Below are 19047 nucleotides of genomic sequence, written 5' to 3'. Positions count from 1 at the left end.
TTCTGGCTGTGTCTTTACCATGTAACTATAGTATTAGTAATGGATTGGTGTCTTATAGACGCTTCTCCATTACTAATCCGTGGGCTTGAAGTCACTGGACAATACAAAGGTGACATCAACCCCACAAATACAGTATTACCCCACTTGCCACCGCTACAGGCCAAGTGACAAGAGCTGGGTAAAGTGCCACAATTGGCGCATGTTTGAATGCGCCAATAGTGGAGCGGCTGCAGGCTGCTATTTTTAGGCTGGTGAAGGTTAAAGTCCATGACGCGAAATTGAGAACTTAGTCATCTATATTAATACATGCACATTGCTCCACACAGCCTGAGAGTTGTAGTTCACCTGCTTACTTTTACTTGTATATTTTATATGCATTTATGAATATAATTTTGTTTTTAAAAATTCTTTTGAAGTATATGTTCCCTTCATAAACCCAAGACATATAAATATTTCTTGGGCTGTGTTTTGACACTGGTTCCAGATGAGGTGATCAAAACTTAAGAGTTCTTGATCCAAAAAGAGGTGGACTATAAATTCAGGGTCTCAAATCTAGTGTTCTTCAAAAGGCATTATAGAAAATAAAGGAATTGTACAAGATTTGCCTGAGAAACAAAATTCCACGTTCCTACATCAAGTCAAATGTTGACATCTGGACTGTAGCCACTGATGATTATTAGGTATCACATGTACATATTGAGCTCAATAAAGCCAACCATCTGACCAGTCTTCCAGAGTATGGAAATGGACTTACCCTGGCTAGTGTGACAGTATACTGCTCCCATATTGTCATCTCCTCCATTTCAGACACCTAGTTCGAAAAGACAAAAAAAATTAAAATTACATGATCCATATGAGCAGAAAATGTTGCAATTTATCACACAAAATTGATTTTTATTGCAAAAAGTTATTAAACTTAACAGCGAATATTCTATCATATTCTGGATTTTAGTGCCATTTCATTTTCTCCACCCACTTCATTAATCGCTATAGGAAAGTATGTGGCAGACATGACTTGAGATCCCTGTCTGAGTGCCATGTAGTTTATTATTGTTTAGGAGTCCTTCACAGCTTACATTGTTGTCTTAAAGAGAACCTATCAGGAGGATTGTGGTGAGTAACTTACGGACACTGTCAGGTTGGTACAAGTTATACTGATTAACACGATACCTGTGTTGATGGAATCTGTCTTGTGGTTGTTGTTTTTAGTTAATGAGATGCTCGTGCTCCAGGGCGGCCTGTGGATAATGCAGCCTATTGACATAATGATTATATACTGTATATCACCTTCTGCAGCCTTAGCCCATGTGTAATGTGCAGTTGTTTTTTATGGTATACATTAATTCATAAAAAAAACAAAAAAAAAAGTCTGAAAATGGTGCCAGCAAACTAGGGGGCAGGTCACTGAGGGATAAGTGACCTGTCAGCAGTCTGCATTATGAATATCTAAGCAGAACACCACATGTAGACCCCCACAGGTCACCCTGGAGCGCGGGCATATCATTAACTCAAAACTGAAAATAAAGATTAAACAGCAACCACAAGACAGATTTCATCACCAGGTATCATTGTAATCAGTATAACGGCGCCGACCTGACACGGTCTGTAGGTTACTGTGCACAATGCTGCTGACAGGTTCCCTTTAAGATCAAATGATTTATATTGTACCCTTCATAGTGAAGGAAATGAGTCAGGAGGACCTTCAGGGCTGATCGCTGAATGTGTTTTTACCCTTACTTAGAAGGTTTAGTGGTACCCATGTTATTAGGCAACTATAACCCTGTAGAGATGTGTCTGCATTTTGTTGAAGGCACCCAGGCTGCCAATTGTTGGATCGTTGATACAACCTCCTACAGCAAGTGCCAAATACATTTTACCACAAAAGATGATGGGGCATGATTAGCACTCGAACAGAAAACTGTGCAAAATCTGTTTAAGCCGACACATTTGCCAGCTTTAGAAGGCGCCGTATTTACTTGCCATGCCAAGTGTTACTGGGAACTATGCAATTACTTACTTGAAACCTCACAGCCATCCCCAAAACCTGAAGTAAATAGCCCTGCGAATGTGTGCACTGAGGGAAGGAGGTCCTGGTGCAGGGCTGGCTGCAGCCTCACCTGTACACTGGTGTTTTCCTCCAGAACGTGCCCTCCCACAGTGACACAGGAAGGTATATTTAGAGGGTGGAGAGACCGGACGGGAAGCAGGTGGAAAACAGAGGAAATAGGGCGGGCTAAGGCGGCTTTCTAGGGACCACAGTGACATGTTCATGTGGTTAGTCACTTTTCAGCAAAGCTCGGGGAATGACATTCCTTAGTGTGAACAGCCATCTATATAATCTTGCTGCAAGGCTCGTTCCAGCCTCACCTGTACACTGGGCTGATCTATTGTGGCTCAGTTTCGGCGAGACATATAGATCCCCTACATCCATGATATACCGTACTATAGTAGTTTAGGATACAATGCTGCGATTCAGTATGCTCAACGTCTGCAGCATGGAACAAGGGCGGTAATAACGCTCACCAACACAAGTGGCAGAAAGTGGCCGATTACAGGAGACACTAGCTTTCAGGCAGCTGCGTAGAAAAGGATATCTGTCTTCATACCCTGAGCGACAGACAGCATTTTCTGTGAACTGGAAAATTGTGGTATTTACAGACATCATAACCTGCTGTCGCCCACCAAGTTAATCTATTTCTTTATTGAATGACAATGGAACATGTCAGCTCTTATTACGCCCTCTTCTTAACCCTGGATTAGGCTCTATGCAGACAAACTTAGGTCCCCGGCAGAACAGATAATACCTGGCAGCGCAATGGTTAATGTTTGCTAGCTCACACGACTGACATTCTTAGGTCCGTATGACAGAAAAATTGCAGCACAAACAAGTCTCGTCTGCTTAGTGGATAAAACTGGGCTCATGCAGCCTTCCCATACACAATATGTTAAAGGGAACCTGTCAGGTCCCCCATGCCCCCCAATCCTTCAGCATTCAGCTATGTGTGATTACACTCCCTCCCTAACCAGCCCTGTATAACATCATTCAGTTAAATAAATGTTTTAAAAAATCATTTATAGCATTGCTTTCCCTAATGGTCTCCACCAAGATGGCGCCGCCAACACCTGCGCAGTAGCATCTAGCGGATTGTCAATCGATGCTACTGCACAGGCGTGGCGGGTGCCATTTTGAGACTTTTTAAAGTGAATTTATACCAGCAAATAAAATAAATAAATTCACATTATACATGTGATCACGCTACAGGTGATTTTTTTTTTTTTTTTTAAAGTATGTACATATATTCATTATGCAAACTAGGGGGCGGGTCAGTGAGGGACCAGCATTAATATCTAATCAGAGCACCACATAAAGACCCCCCATCAGGCCACCCCGGAGCACGAGCATATCATTAACTCACAACTACAGATTAAAGGGAACCTGTCACCAGCTTTGGCTGATATAAGTTACGGCCATCACCTTTCAGGGCTGATATACAGCATTCTATAATGCTGTATGTCAGGCCCCAACTCGACCTGTAAGGGAATAAAAACAACTTATTATACTCACCTGCAGGGCAATCCGATCCGAGGGGTGACGATCTTCTTGGTCAAGCGCCTCCCATCTTGTGGTGCCACCCTCCTGCTTGCTTCGTGCGGATGACGCGTCCCTGCATCATCCACACAGTGTCCCCAGCATCGCGCTCCTGCGCAGGTGTACTTATATGTCCTGTTGAGGGCAGAGCAAATTCCTGCAGTGCGCAGGCGCTGGGCCTCTGACCATTCCCAGCACCTGCGCACTGTAGTACTTTGCGCTGCCTTCAACAGGGCAGATCAGTACGCCTGCATAAGAGCGCGATGCCGAGCAGACTGTGTGGATGATGCAGGGACACGTCATCCACATGAACCAAGCAGGACGACGTAAGAAGATGGTAGGTGCTGGACCAAGACCTGCGACACTTCTCGGACCGGACCGCCCCCCGGGTGAGTATAATATAAGTTATTTTTCTTCTCTTACAGGTCGGATCGGGGGCTTAACTAAAGCATTATAAAATGCTGTATATCAGCCCTGAAAGGTAATGGCCATAAACAACAACCACAAGACGGATTTTATCAACTAAGGCATCATTGCAATCAGTATAACGGCGCCGACCTGACACTGTCTGTAGGTTACTGAGCACAATACTGCTGACAGGTTCCCTTTAATGTATTAAGAGTGGCTCTTCAGTGCACAAATTTGAATTTTACAATTTAATTTGAAACAGACACAATGTCTCAGAACGTCCCACATTATGTGGCGACGATACTATTCTGGGGCAACCAACGCCCCATCGACTTGTCAAAGCCCTCATTAGCATAGGGAAAGCAGAGCTTATAAATCATTTAACTGAATTCTGTTATACAGGGCTGGTTAGGGAGGGAGTTTAATCACAAATAGCTGAATACTAAAAGATTGGAGGGCAAGGGGGACCTGACAGGTGCCCATTAAGGTCAGAGATTGGTAATGTTCATCTGAATGTAGCCAAAGGGCGCATTTACACCGCACAATCATCTGGAAAGAACATTCCTAGGAACACTTGTTTCATGATAATCGGCCAGTGTAAACAGGCTGCCAATCACCCGATAAACGAGCAAAACGCTCTTTCACCAGGTCAAATTATTTCACACTTGCTTAAAAATAATCATCCTCGACCGGTGTAAAAATGCACCATAATTTACTGTCTATGGTCATAGAGCAAACTATTAATCATTTTATGCACATCAGAAAATGGTCTACCCTTTGCTGATCGTCAAACGTAGCTGTTTGGTGGTCATTTTCAGTCGCTGCTTGTGCAATGTAAAGGAGCCCTTAAATGCAACATACATTGCAACAAACAGAAAATGCATCAACATATTAAACTTTACAGGAATGTGGTAATTGCTGCCACAATAATCAAATCTCAAAAATATCTGACTATTATACATGTATTTCAGACGTACTGCAAGGATGACCATTCAAACTTTAGGTTCTAACATGAACACTGAAATTGGCTTGTTTAGTCAAATTGTGATTGTAGGGCGAGCCCATTAGACTAACCACCTGGAAGAAAAATGATTGGGCATATTGGACTGACCCTTTGCTCCCCGAGGAGACCGTGGTTGACTGGAGCCCCTATACACAAATAGTTGAGAATAGTTCGGCTGATAGCTGAAAGATATACTTTCTGGCTGCTCTATACACAAGGAATCTGGCTGTGGTTTATCTCACCGAAAACAAAAAGGATTAACCATCTAAAAATGGATATGCCGGATCCTTCTCTCACCCTTACATCATCTATAGACAGAGAGCATATCTCACAAATTTGCAGCCTTATCAAAATAATTTTCCTGCTACTGAATTTCCTTTCATTGCATAGGCCACAACAAATGTGCCCTACAAACACAGTATCTTACCCTCACAGCAAAATTCTCCACACACACAGTATGATGACCCTACTGTACCCCACCTCAACATCTCTAGTAAAGTATGATGATCCTAACAGTATGATCCCCAACTGTGGCAGCATAATGCCACTCACTGGCCCTCCAAACAGTACGACGGACCCCACACATCTTCACATTGTATTATTGCTTGCATACAGCACAACGCGCGCTCCCCGTAGTCCCCCACACAGCACAACGCGCGCTCCCGTAGTCCCCCACACAGCACAACGCGCGCTCCCGTAGTCCCCCACACAGCACAACGCGCGCTCCCGTAGTCCCCCACACAGCACAACGCGCGCTCCCGTAGTCCCCCACACAGCACAACGCGCGCTCCCGTAGTCCCCCACACAGCACAACGCGCGCTCCCCATAGTCCCCCACACAGCACGACGTGCTCTCCCCATAGTCCCCCACACAGCACAACGCGCTCCCCGTAGTGCCCATACAGTATTACGGCCACCACAATGCACTCTGTTTTTTAAATCAAACACTCACCTCAAATCCTCAAAGGTAAGCAATTCTGAAGTTATGTGACAAAATATGAAAGGTGAATTTGACACCGCCTCTTGCCCAGAGGACCAAATCAGGCTGAAAAATGCAGAAAGTGGTGCATTAAACCAAAATGCATCAGGGCCCCTCAATATACTCTGTGCTATTGTCCACAATCTAGCTACTGTCTTTAGAGGGACTGGAGCTGATGAGACTACATTATTTCTATAAAGTAGGTTAGTTAACCCCTTAGTGACCGAGCCAATTTTGACCTTAATTACCAAGCCAATTTTTACAATTCTGACCATTGTCACTTTATGAGGCAATAACGTTGGAACGCGTCAACGGATTCCATTGATACTGAGGCCGTCTTTGTGACATATTGTACGTCATGAGAGTGGTAAAATTTCTTCGATATGACTTGCGTTTATGAAAAAAATGGAAATTTGGCAAAAATTTTGCAATTTTCAAACTTTATATTGTGCCCTTAAATAGGAGATATGTCATACAAAATAGTTAATAAATAACATTTCCCACATGTCAACTTTACATCAGCACAATTTTTGAAAAGTAATTTTTATTGTTAGGAAGTTATAAGGGTTAAAAGTCGATCAGCGATTTCTCATTTTTCCAACAAAATTTACAAAACCATTTTTTTTTTAGGGGGCCCTTCACATTTGAAGTGGCTTTGGGTGTGTGGGGGGTGCCAATAAGCAGAAAATACCCAAAAGTGACACCATTCTAAAAACTGAACAACTCAAGGTGCTCAAAACCACATTCAAGAAGCTTATTAACCATTCACATGCTTTACGAAAACTAAAAATGTGGATGGAAAAAATTGACATTTTTTCACAAAAAATTTACTTTAGACCCAAACTTTTTTTATTTTCACAAGGGTATCAGGAGAAAATGGACCACAAAATTTGTTGTGCAATTTCTCGCGAGTACGCCAATACCACGTATGTGGGGGAAGCCACTGTTTGGGCGCATGGCAGGGCTCAGAAGGGAGGGAGTACTGTTTGACTTTTGAACGCAAAATTGGCTTGAATTGATGGCGGATCCCTCTCTCCGGTGTGCTGTCATGGATGAAGAGAAAAATCACGAGTGTACTGCTTTGGTGCTCATGCAGACGTCCGTGGATCTCTATATGACCATTAAACACAGACTAGCCTGACCTGAGCATGACTGCCTCATAGAAATATACTGAGCTACCATGTTCCAGTCGGGAGAACCTCAGCTAGTTTGTGACTATTAGACCGAGGTCCATGGACATCTGCATAAGCCCTTACTGGAGCAGCAGCTACAGGGAGAAGCTGCGGAAGTACCATTATCATAAATTATAGTGTGCCACGAAAAAACAGTCGCAAAATCACTGGGATTTGTTGAAGCATTCCAGAGTTATTACCACATAAAGTGACATTGGTGAAATTTCAAAAACTTGGACCGTCACTAAGGGGTTAACATTGAAAAATTAGCAACATGCCATTTCTTGAAACAAAAGTAAAAGTTCCATATTTGCCCACTGAATCAACTTTTGCTAATTTTTTAAAAAGCCTCTTTGGGAGGGGGGCTGGGAGCGGTGTGTCACAATCTATTTTTGGATTCATGACAGCTCTGGCTCTGCTTTAAATGTTTTTTTGCTATTGTGCCAGCAAGGGTTAATGTCAGCTTCCTTGCTGGCAGCCTGCTGCAGCTGTGTTGCTGGTCAGCTGATGTGGGTGGTGACCACTCCCACATCCTTTAGTCACATGACGCATCATCTGACTGTTGGTGATCGTTTTCTATGTATGCCAGCCTTGGAGTTGCAGCTCACTGGTGTCAGCGCTGTATCTGCTACTTCTGTGGAGTTCGGGGTCCCATTTCCATATCTGCAGCAATGCCTGGAGCCAAGTTACTTGTTTATTTAACTTGTCTGTCTCGTACTTGTCACTATCCCCTGTGTTTGCACAATCTGCAGTGGTGATGCCAACATCCTTGCCGGCCAGTGCACTAGCCAGGGTTTATTGAGGTGACATCTAGGGACCAGGTTTGTGACGGCGGCAGGGGGAAGGACCCTCATAGGGCATAAAGGGAGCTAAGGGATAGGCACAGGCTGTGTTAAGAGGTGCCCCATCCCTCATTCCTTACTGTTGGGGCCTTCCTTCCCTTTCCCATCCCGTTGTTGGTCTTTGTAGTGCCATCTGCTGGACCAACCCTTGTGGTCGTGACATTATTACGAACCGTACCATTCTTTAGGTGAACCTATGGCGCGAGCAGAGGCTTTGGCTCGCCTGTTCCAGACCCTCACTGATGAGTTAACGGAAATGTGGTCTCAGGTGGTACAGCAGCTTCATCAGGTGTCTGGGTTCTTGGTCTCGGCTGAGACAAATCCATCACAACTTATGCTAAAAATAATGGCAGAAATTATGATGGTAGCGTACTTCAGCCATGACTCTCAGGCTATGTGCACACGGTGTGGATTCTGCTGCGGATCCGCAGCGTTTCTGGCCTTGAGGGGCCGCAGCAGTTTCTGCTGCGTTGTACAGTACCATTCTTTGCAATGGTAAAACCAAAACCGCTGTGCACATGCTGCAGATTTTTCCACGTGGATTTGCTGCGGGTTACAATCCGCGGCATGTCAATTCTTTGTGCGGATTCCGCTGTGGTTTCACACCTTCTCCATTGTAGAGGTGTGAAACCGCAGGGCTAAACCACTGGCTAATCCGCAGGTATTTTGACCTGCGGATTTTTCAAAATCCGCAGCACTTCCATCTATGTGTGCACATAGCTTAAGGCTATGTGCACACATTGAGTACTTGATTGCAGAGAATTGAAATCCACAGCAAATCCTGAAGAGATAAATACTGACCATGTGCACAGCGCTTCAGGATGCTCATTGACTTTGCTGGCATAAGGATTTCCTATTCCCAAAAATGTACCGTGTGCACACAGCCTTATACAGACACACTAGGTATTCACAGAATAAATGCCGCAGTATTCCCAGCTTCTAAAATGATGGCATCTCACTGAGCTGGTGTGGTCCAGGACTTCCTTGGCCATTACCGTAAATCCTTGCAGCAGTGCTACCGCCACCCAGTTATGTGTGAGACTATTGTGGGGCTGGCTGCAGTTTCCTGCATAGTCAGGTGGCCATAGAACAAGGAGAACTTAGAGGGGCTCAGCACTTGACTTTCAGATTGACCCCCACCAATTATAAACCGATGCCATTTTCCAGTTACGGTATATGCCATCACTATGAGACGGGAACATCCCTTTAACCCAGGCTCCAGGGCATGATGAAAATAGTAAGCAACGATCATACTAGATTCAGAAGGGCCAGAGGTCCCTTACTTTTTACTTTTAGGGTTTTGCAATGGCTCCTAACCACCATACTTACTGGACGGTATACCACTGCAAACATGGTAGTGAGAGGCCACAATACAGTGAATATTCTCCCAATTAAACCAATCTTTACCCCACGCACTACGTTATACAATGAAAATTTATGTTGCAAACTTTCATGACCAGGAGGGCAGAGAACATGGGGACAGAACCAACCTGGCTGGTTTGACTAGTTCTGATAAACATTCCACCGAAACTCACCCTGCAGGCACTGAATGGGCACAGCAGGCCTACACTGGGGCGACACACGGGGGCTACACACTGGGGCATACATAATATACCAGGCGAGCTGCAGGACAGATCCCAGCACTATAGCTGTGGCATGAAGCATGCCAGGATCTGTTTGCTTCCTCTGTTTGCATTGGGAGTGATCTGAAGTGGAGCAGTGGACATAAGGGGGGCAAGGCGCTATTCAACAACTGGGGGGAGGGAGGCAGGTCACCAGCACACCCCTCCAAGGTGAAAGGGGCAGTAAACCTGGAAATCCAAATCAATTGTGTCCTCAGATCATACCATTTCTGGATCAGACACTGGGGAACTGACTGCCATTTATAGCAGAAACCCAAAATCTGCAGCAAAAAACACAAGCACAGGTCTCCTGCAGGCATGTATGGAGAGAATGCCGCCATCCCTGGGAGCTCGGCCTGGCTGATACCAGAGAACACAAGCACAGGTCTCCTGCAGGCATGTATGGAGGGGATGCCGCCATCCCAGGGAGCTCTGCCTGGCTGATACCAGAGAACACTAGCACAGGTCTCCTGCAGGCATGTATGGAGAGAATGCCGCCATCCCTGGGAGCTCGGCCTGGCTGATACCAGAGAACACAAGCACAGGTCTCCTGCAGGCATGTATGGAGAGGATGCCGCCATCCCAGGGAGCTCGGCCTGGCTGATACCAGAGAACACAAGCACAGGTCTCCTGCAGGCATGTATGGAGAGGATGCCGCCATCCCAGGGAGCTCGGCCTGGCTGATACCAGAGAACACAAGCACAGGTCTCCTGCAGGCATGTATGGAGAGGATGCCGCCATCCCAGGGAGCTCGGCCTGGCTGATACCAGAGAACACTAGCACAGGTCTCCTGCAGGCATGTATGGAGAGAATGCCGCCATCCCTGGGAGCTCGGCCTGGCTGATACCAGAGAACACTAGCACAGGTCTCCTGCAGGCATGTATGGAGAGGATGCCGCCATCCCAGGGAGCTCGCCCTGGCTGATACCAGAGAACACAAGCACAGGTCTCCTGCAGGCATGTATGGAGAGGATGCGCCATCCCAGGGAGCTCGGCCTGGCTGATACCAGAGAACACTAGCACAGGTCTCCTGCAGGCATGTATGGAGAGGATGCCGCCATCCCAGGGCGCTCGGCCTGGCTGATACCAGAGAACACTAGCACAGGTCTCCTGCAGGCATGTATGGAGAGGATGCCGCCATCCCAGGGAGCTCGGCCTGGCTGATACCAGAGAACACTAGCACAGGTCTCCTGCAGGCATGTATGGAGAGGATGCCGCCATCCCAGGGAGCTCGCCCTGGCTGATACCAGAGAACACAAGCACAGGTCTCCTGCAGGCATGTATGGAGAGGATGCGCCATCCCAGGGAGCTCGGCCTGGCTGATACCAGAGAACACTAGCACAGGTCTCCTGCAGGCATGTATGGGGAGAATGCCACCATCCCAGGGAGCTCGGCCTGGCTGATACCAGAGAACACTAGCACAGGTCTCCTTCAGGCATGTATGGAGGGGATGCTGCCATCCCAGGGAGCTCGGCCTGGCTGATACCAGAGAACACTAGCACAGGTCTCCTGCAGGCATGTATGGAGAGGATGCCGCCATCCCAGGGAGCTCGGCCTGGCTGATACCAGAGAACACTAGCACAGGTCTCCTGCAGGCATGTATGGAGGGGATGCCGCCATCCCAGGGAGCTCGGCCTGGCTGATACCAGAAAACACAAGCACAGGTCTCCTGCAGGCATGTATGGAGAGAATGCCGCCATCCCAGGGAGCTCGGCCTGGCTGATACCAGAGAACACTAGCACAGGTCTCCTGCAGGCATGTATGGGGAGAATGCCACCATCCCAGGGAGCTCGGCCTGGCTGATACCAGAGAACACTAGCACAGGTCTCCTGCAGGCATGTATGGAGAGAATGCCGCCATCCCAGGGAGCTCGGCCTGGCTGATACCAGAGAACACTAGCACAGGTCTCCTGCAGGCATGTATGGGGAGAATGCCACCATCCCAGGGAGCTCGGCCTGGCTGATACTAGAGAACACTAGTACAGGTCTCCTGCAGGCATGTATGGAGAGGATACCGCCATCCCAGGGAGCTCGACCTGGCTGATACCAGAGAACACTAGATGGTAGCCATCTCCCCAATATCAGATAGGCGGCCTGCTCTCAGTTCCCAAAGGCTGAACCTTAGTATACAGTAATAAAAGATCAGGTAGGAGGTCAGTGCCCTGCGATGCTCATAGGTGGCACTTGTAGTGTGCGGGCAACAGTGCACACCCGGCCAACTTGCATACAGGACCTGGCGCAGTCCCATCAGGGGATCCATTGGGTCCAGCTGGTATCGGGGGTGTCTGTACCTGGCGCAGTGTTATAGGGGACCCACCGGGTCTGGCCAGTATTGGGGGTGTACATACCTGGCGCAGTGCTATAGGGGGACCCGTCGGTATAAGGGGTGTCTGTACCTTGCACAGTCCTATAGGGGGTGTCCGTACCTGGCGCAGTCCTATAGAGGGACCCGTCTGTATAGGGGGTCCCGTCGGAATAGGGGGTGTCCATACCTGGCGCAGTCCTATAGGGGAACCCGTCAGTATAGGGGGTGTCCATACCTGGCGCAGTCCTATAGGGGACCGATCGGTACAGGGGGTGTCCGTACCTGGCGCAGTCCTATAAGGGACCCGTCGGTATAGGGGGTGTCCGTACCTGGCACAGTCCTATAGGGGACCCGTCGGTATAGGTGGTGTCCGTACCTGGCACAGTCCTATAGGGGTGTACATACCTGGCGCAGTCCTATAGGGGACCGGTTGGTATGGGGGGTGTCTGTACCTGGCACAGTCCTATAGGGGGACCCGTCGGAATAGGGGGTGTCCGTACCTGGCACAGTCCAATAGGGGACCCGTTGGTATAGGGGGTGTCTGCACCTGGCACAGTCCTATAGGGGGTATACATACCTGGTGCAATCCTATAGGGGACCGGTTGGTATAGGGGGTGTCTGTTCCTGGCATAGTCCTATAGGGGACACGTCGGTATAGGGGGTGTCCGTACCTGGCGCAGTCCTATGGGGGATCCGTCGGTATAGGGAGTGTCTGTACCTGTCACAGTCCTATAGGGGACACGACAGTATAGGGGGTGTCCGGACCTGGCGCAGTCCTATAGGGGACCCATTGGTACAGGGGCGTGTCCGTACCTGGCGCAGTCCTATAGGTGACCAGTCGGTCCCCCGTACCTGGCACAGTCCTATAGGGGGACCCATCGGTACAGGGGATGTCCGTACCTGGCGCAGTCCTATAGGGGACCCATCGGTACAGGGGGTGTCCGTACCTGGCGCAGTCCTATAGGGGACCCATCGGTATAGGGGGTGTCCGTACCTGGCATAGTCCTATAGGGGGACCCGTCTGTACAGGGAGTGTACGTACCTGGCGCAGTCCTATAAGGGACCCGTCGGTAAAGGGGGTGTCCGTACCTGGCATAGTCCTATAGGGGACCAGTCGGGATAGGGGGTGTCCGTACCTGGCATAGTCCTATAGGGGACCCGTCGGTATAGGGGGTGTCCGTACCTGGCGCAGCCCTATATGGGACCCGTCGGTATAGGGGGTGTCCGTACCTGGCATAGTCCTATAGGGGACCCGTCGGTATAGGGGGTGTCCGTACCTGGCGCAGTCCTATAGGGGACACGTCGGTACAGGGGGTGCCCGTACCTGGTGCAGTCCTATAGGGGACCCGTCGGCATAGGGGGTGCCCGTACCTGGCGCAGTCCTATAGGGGACCCGTCGGCATAGGGGGTGTCCGTACCTGGCGCAGTCCTATAGGGGACCCGTCGGCATAGGGGGGTGTCCGTACCTGGCATAGTCCTATAGGGGACCCGTCGGTATAGGGGGTGTCCGTACCTGGCGCAGTCCTATAGGGGACCCATCGGTACAGGGGGTGTCCGTACCTGGCGCAGTCCTATAGGGGACCCATCGGTATAGGGGGTGTCCGTACCTGGCATAGTCCTATAGGGGGACCCGTCTGTACAGGGAGTGTACGTACCTGGCGCAGTCCTATAGGGGACACGTCGGTACAGGGGGTGCCCGTACCTGGCGCAGTCCTATAGGGGACCCGTCGGCATAGGGGGTGCCCGTACCTGGCGCAGTCCTATAGGGGACCCGTCGGCATAGGGGGTGTCCGTACCTGGCGCAGTCCTATAGGGGACCCGTCGGCATAGGGGGGTGTCCATACCTGGCATAGTCCTATAGGGGACCCGTCGGTATAGGGGGTGTCCGTCTCTGGCATAGTCCTATAGGGGACCCGTCGGTATAGGGGGGTCCGTACCTGACGCAGCCCTATAGGGGACCCGTCGGTATAGGGGGTGTCCGTACCTGGCGCAGCCCTATAGGGGACCCGTCGGTATAGGGGGTGTCCGTACCTGGCGCAGCCCTATAGGGGACCCGTCGGCATAGGGGGTGTCCTTACCTGGCGTAGCCCTATAGGGGACCCGTCGGCATAGGGGGTGTCCTTACCTGGCGTAGCCCTATAGGGGACCCGTCGGCATAGGGGGTGTCCTTACCTGGCGTAGCCCTATAGGGGACCCGTCGGCATAGGGGGTGTCCTTACCTGGCGTAGCCCTATAGGGGACCCGTCGGCATAGGGGGTGTCCTTACCTGGCGTAGCCCTATAGGGGACCCGTCGGCATAGGGGGTGTCCGTACCTGGCGCAGCCCTATAGGGGACCCGTCGGCATAGGGGCTGTCCGTACCTGGCGTAGCCCTATAGGGGACCCGTCGGTATAGGGGGTGTCCGTACCTGGCGCAGCCCTATAGGGGACCCGTCGGTATAGGGGGTGTCCGTACCTGGCACAGTCCTATAGGGGACCCGTCAGTATAGGGGCTCCGTCAGTATAAGGGCTGTCCGTACCTGGCGTAGCCCTATAGGGGACCCGTCGGTATAGGGGGTGTCCGTACCTGGCGCAGCCCTATAGGGGACCCGTCGGTATAGGGGGTGTCCGTACCTGGCAAGTCCTATAGGGGACCCATCGGTATAGGGGGTGTCCGTACCTGGCACAGCCCTATAGGGGACCCGTCGGTATAGGGGGTGTCCGTACCTGGCACAGCCCTATAGGGGACCCGTCGGTATATGGGCTGTCCGTACCTGGCACAGCCCTATAGGGGACCCGTCGGTATAGGGGGTGTCCGTACCTGGCACAGCCCTATAGGGGACCCGTCGGTATATGGGCTGTCCGTACCTGGCGCAGCCCTATAGGGGACCCGTCGGTATAGGGGGTGTCCGTACCTGGCGCAGCCCTATAGGGGACCCGTCGGTATATGGGCTGTCCGTACCTGGCGCAGTCCTATAGGGGACCCGTCGGTATAGGGGGTGTCCGTACCTGGCACAGTCCTATAGGGGACCCGTCTGTATAGGGGGTGTCCGTACCTGGCGCAGCCCTATAGGGGACCCGTCGGTATAGGGGGTGTCCGTACCTGGCACAGTCCTATAGGGGACCCGTCGGCATAGGGGGTGTCCGTACCTGGCACAGTCCTATAGGGGACCCGTCGGTATAGGGGGGTGTCCGTACCTGGTACAGTCCTATAGGGGACCCGTCGGTATAGGGGGTGTCCGTACCTGGCGCAGCCCTATAGGGGACCCGTTGGTATAGGGGGTGTCCGTACCTGGCACAGTCCTATAGGGGACCCATCGGTATAGGGGGTGTCCGTACCTGGCACAGTCCTATAGGGGACCCGTCGGTATAGGGGGTGTCCGTACCTGGCGCAGCCCTATAGGGGACCCGTCGGTATAGGGGGTGTCCGTACCTGGCGCAGTCCTATAGGGGACCCGTCGGTATAGGGGGTGTCCGTACCTGGCGCAGTCCTATAGGGGACCCGTCGGTATAGGGGGTGTCCGTACCTGGCGCAGCCCTATAGGGGACCCGTCGGTATAGGGGGTGTCCGTACCTGGCACAGTCCTATAGGGGACCCGTCGGTATAGGGGGTGTCCGTACCTGGCAGGCTCCGCCGCTGCTCTCTCTACAGGTGTCTTGCAGGTTCTGAGCACTTCCTGGTATCTGCTGAGAATCTACAGGTTAACCCTGTCCCTGCCGCGCAGGACGCACACCGTCGCCTTAACCCTTCCCCTGCTTCCAGCACCACACGCTGCACCAGTGCAATGAATGGCTTTAGGTTTTATACCGCCGTGCATATCCCCGCGAGCTGCAGGGTGTAACTACGGTGTGAATGCTGCCATTCCTGGCCACTTTCCCCAAGTCCAGGGATTATTCCTGTGGCCGCCATGGCCAGTGACACCAGTCCGGTGTGCATGTGCCTCTATTCTACACTCGTTCGCTTTTACTGGGAAACTTTTTTCTTTTTCCAGCAACCAAGATGGCGATCCCAACATCCCAAACCCCGCCTCATTGAAGGGAACCCAGCTGTCTGTGACGTAAGGCTGCGTAGGACGTAGTGACGTAAGAGCCGAGACCTCAGGAGAACGGTACAGAGAGGATAGGAGAGGATGGAGGAGCCCGAGGAGGAGGAAGGATGTGCTGAGAGTCCGGAGCGGGCGGCCGGGGGGTCCGCAGCGGAGCCTGAGGAAGGTGAGCGCCTCCTGGCCGGAGCACGTATCCGCTCCCGCCTGCGGGAGATACCGGGGAAGGATGGCAGGTGGAAGGCACACACACACCGGGGATGGATATGGACTACAGCTGGGAGGTAGTGGTCCAGGGGCTGAATGGCAAGACGGGCCCAGAGGGCATGCGCTACCGATCTGTCATGTGTCTGGGTGCTATGTGGCTGCTGCTACATATGTCATCTACCTGCTAATGGGTGTGTAGCACAGAGGAAACAGCGGACAGTCTGCTATGGATATAATGTGTCATCTCGCCTACTGGATAGGGTAGAGGTAACAGCATAGCTTCTACTATATGTATTACTAGCTGGAGAGCCCGGCGTTGTATATAGTATATCCACTCCCCTGTGTATAGTATATACCCGTGTCATCTCCCCCTGTATATACCTGTGTCATCTCACCTATATATAGTATATACCTGTAGGTCCTCTCCTGTATATAGTATATACCTGTATATCCTCTCCCCTGTATATAGTATATACCTGTATGTCATCTCCTCCTGTATATAGTATATACCTGTATGTCATCTCCCCTGTATATAGTATATACCTGTAGGTCCACTCCTCCTGTATATAGTATATACCTGTAGGTCCTCTCCTCCTGTATATACCTGTATGTCATCTCCTCCTGTATATAGTATATACCTGTATGTCATCTCCTCCTGTATATAGTATATACCTGTATGTCATCTCCCCTGTATATAGTATATACCTGTATGTCATCTCCCCTGTATATAGTATATACCTGTAGGTCCTCTCCTCCTGTATATAGTGTATACCTGTATGTCATCTATTCCTGTATATAGTATATACCTGTATATCCTCTCCCCTGTATATAGTATATACCTGTATATCCTCTCCCCTGTATATAGTATATACCTGTATGTCATCTCCCCCTGTATATAGTATATACCCGTGTCATCTCCCCCTGTATATACCTGTGTCATCTCACCTATATATAGTATATACCTGTAGGTCCTCTCCTCCTGTATATAGTATAAACACCTGTATGTCATCTCCCCCTGTATATAGTATATACCTGTATGTCATCTCCTGTATATAGTATATACCTGTATGTCATCTCCTCCTGTATATAGTGTATACCTGTATGTCATCTCCTGTATATAGTATATACCTGTATGTCATCTCCCCCTGTATATAGTATATACCTGTATGTCATCTCCTGTATATAGTATATACCTATATGTCATCTCCTCCTGTATATAGTATATACCTGTATGTCATCTCCTCCTGTATATAGTATATACCTGTATGTCATCTCCCCTGTATATAGTATATACCTGTATGTCATCTCCCCTGTATATAGTATATACCTGTAGGTCCTCTCCTCCTGTATATAGTGTATACCTGTATGTCATCTATTCCTGTATATAGTATATACCTGTATATCCTCTCCCCTGTATATAGTATATACCTGTATATCCTCTCCCCTGTATATAGTATATACCTGTATGTCATCTCCCCCTGTATATAGTATATACCCGTGTCATCTCCCCCTGTATATACCTGTGTCATCTCACCTATATATAGTATATACCTGTAGGTCCTCTCCTCCTGTATATAGTATAAACACCTGTATGTCATCTCCCCCTGTATATAGTATATACCTGTATGTCATCTCCTGTATATAGTATATACCTGTATGTCATCTCCTCCTGTATATAGTGTATACCTGTATGTCATCTCCTCCTGTATATTGTGTATACCTGTATGTCATCTCTCCCTGTATATAGTATATACCTGTATGTCGTCTCCCCCTGTATATACCTGTATGTCATCTCCTCCTGTATATATTATATACCTGTATGTCATCTCCTCCTGTATATTGTGTATACCTGTATGTCATCTCTCCCTGTATATAGTATATACATCTGTATGTCATCTCTCCCTGTATATAGTATATACATCTGTATGTCATCTCTCCCTGTATATAGTATATACATCTGTATGTCATCTCTCCCTGTATATAGTATATACATCTGTATGTCATCTCTCCCTGTATATAGTATATACCTGTATGTCATCTCCTCCTGTATATAGTGTATACCTGTATGTCATCTCCTCCTGTATATAGTATATACCTGTATGTCATCTCCCCCTGTATGTAGCATATGCCTGTATGTCATCTCCCCCTGTATGTAGCATATGCCTGTATGTCATCTCCCCTGTATATAGTATATACCTGTAGGTCCTCTCCTCCTGTATATAGTATATACCTGTATGTCATCTCCCCCTGTATATAGTATATACCCGTATGTCATCTCCCCCTGTATATAGTATATACCCGTGTCATCTCCCCCTGTATATACCTGTGTCATCTCACCTATATATAGTATATACCTGTAGGTCCTCTCCTCCTGTATATAGTATAAACACCTGTATGTCATCTCCCCCTGTATATAGTATATACCCGTGTCATCTCCCCCTGTATATACCTGTGTCATCTCACCTATATATAGTATATACCTGTAGGTCCTCTCCTCCTGTATATAGTATAAACACCTGTATGTCATCTCCCCCTGTATATAGTATATACCTGTATGTCATCTCCTCCTGTATATAGTATATACCTGTATGTCATCTCCTCCTGTATATTGTGTATACCTGTATGTCATCTCTCCCTGTATATAGTATATACCTGTATGTCGTCTCCCCCTGTATATACCTGTATGTCGTCTCCCCCTGTATATACCTGTATGTCGTCTCCCCCTGTATATACCTGTATGTCGTCTCCTCCTGTATATTGTGTATACCTGTATGTCATCTCTCCCTGTATATAGTATATACATCTGTATGTCATCTCTCCCTGTATATAGTATATACATCTGTATGTCATCTCTCCCTGTATATAGTATATACCTGTATGTCATCTCCTCCTGTATATAGTG

The 19047-nt window shown here is 49.1% G+C and overlaps 2 protein-coding genes across 11 annotated transcripts in view; one reads left to right on the top strand and one right to left on the bottom strand.

Moving 5' to 3' along the window:
• Positions 1-15820, bottom strand: part of TJP3 (tight junction protein 3) — a 64798-nt gene extending 48978 nt beyond the window's left edge. For 2 of the 7 annotated variants that reach the window (XM_073563050.1, XM_073563051.1), the window contains exons 1-2: positions 15704-15820; positions 755-811 (exon numbers count right to left, since the gene is read on the bottom strand). In XM_073563050.1, the coding sequence (XP_073419151.1) occupies positions 755-811; positions 15704-15805 (159 nt within the window). In that variant the 5' untranslated portion in view covers positions 15806-15820. Of the gene's footprint in view, positions 1-754; positions 812-2017; positions 2113-12246; positions 12294-13901; positions 13948-15234; positions 15309-15516; positions 15674-15703 lie in introns of those variants that run through there. The other 5 variants (XM_073563053.1, XM_073563055.1, XM_073563056.1 and 2 more) reach the window with 5 other exon arrangements.
• A 132-nt stretch (positions 15821-15952) lies between these two features.
• PIP5K1C (phosphatidylinositol-4-phosphate 5-kinase type 1 gamma) overlaps positions 15953-19047 on the top strand; it is a 243409-nt gene continuing 240314 nt past the window's right edge. For 3 of the 4 annotated variants that reach the window (XM_073563060.1, XM_073563061.1, XM_073563058.1), the window contains exon 1: positions 15954-16107. In XM_073563060.1, the coding sequence (XP_073419161.1) occupies positions 16026-16107 (82 nt within the window). In that variant the 5' untranslated portion in view covers positions 15954-16025. Of the gene's footprint in view, positions 16108-19047 lie in introns of all 4 variants that reach the window. The other variant, XM_073563059.1, reaches the window with a different exon arrangement.

This window comes from Dendrobates tinctorius, unplaced genomic scaffold (assembly GCF_039654945.1).
Source record: "Dendrobates tinctorius isolate UK_male_01 unplaced genomic scaffold, ASM3965494v1 ptg000377l, whole genome shotgun sequence".
NCBI classification, from domain to species: Eukaryota; Metazoa; Chordata; class Amphibia; order Anura; family Dendrobatidae; genus Dendrobates; species Dendrobates tinctorius.
Note: the sequence above shows the minus strand (reverse complement) of the source record. Positions and strands in the feature narration are given on the sequence as shown.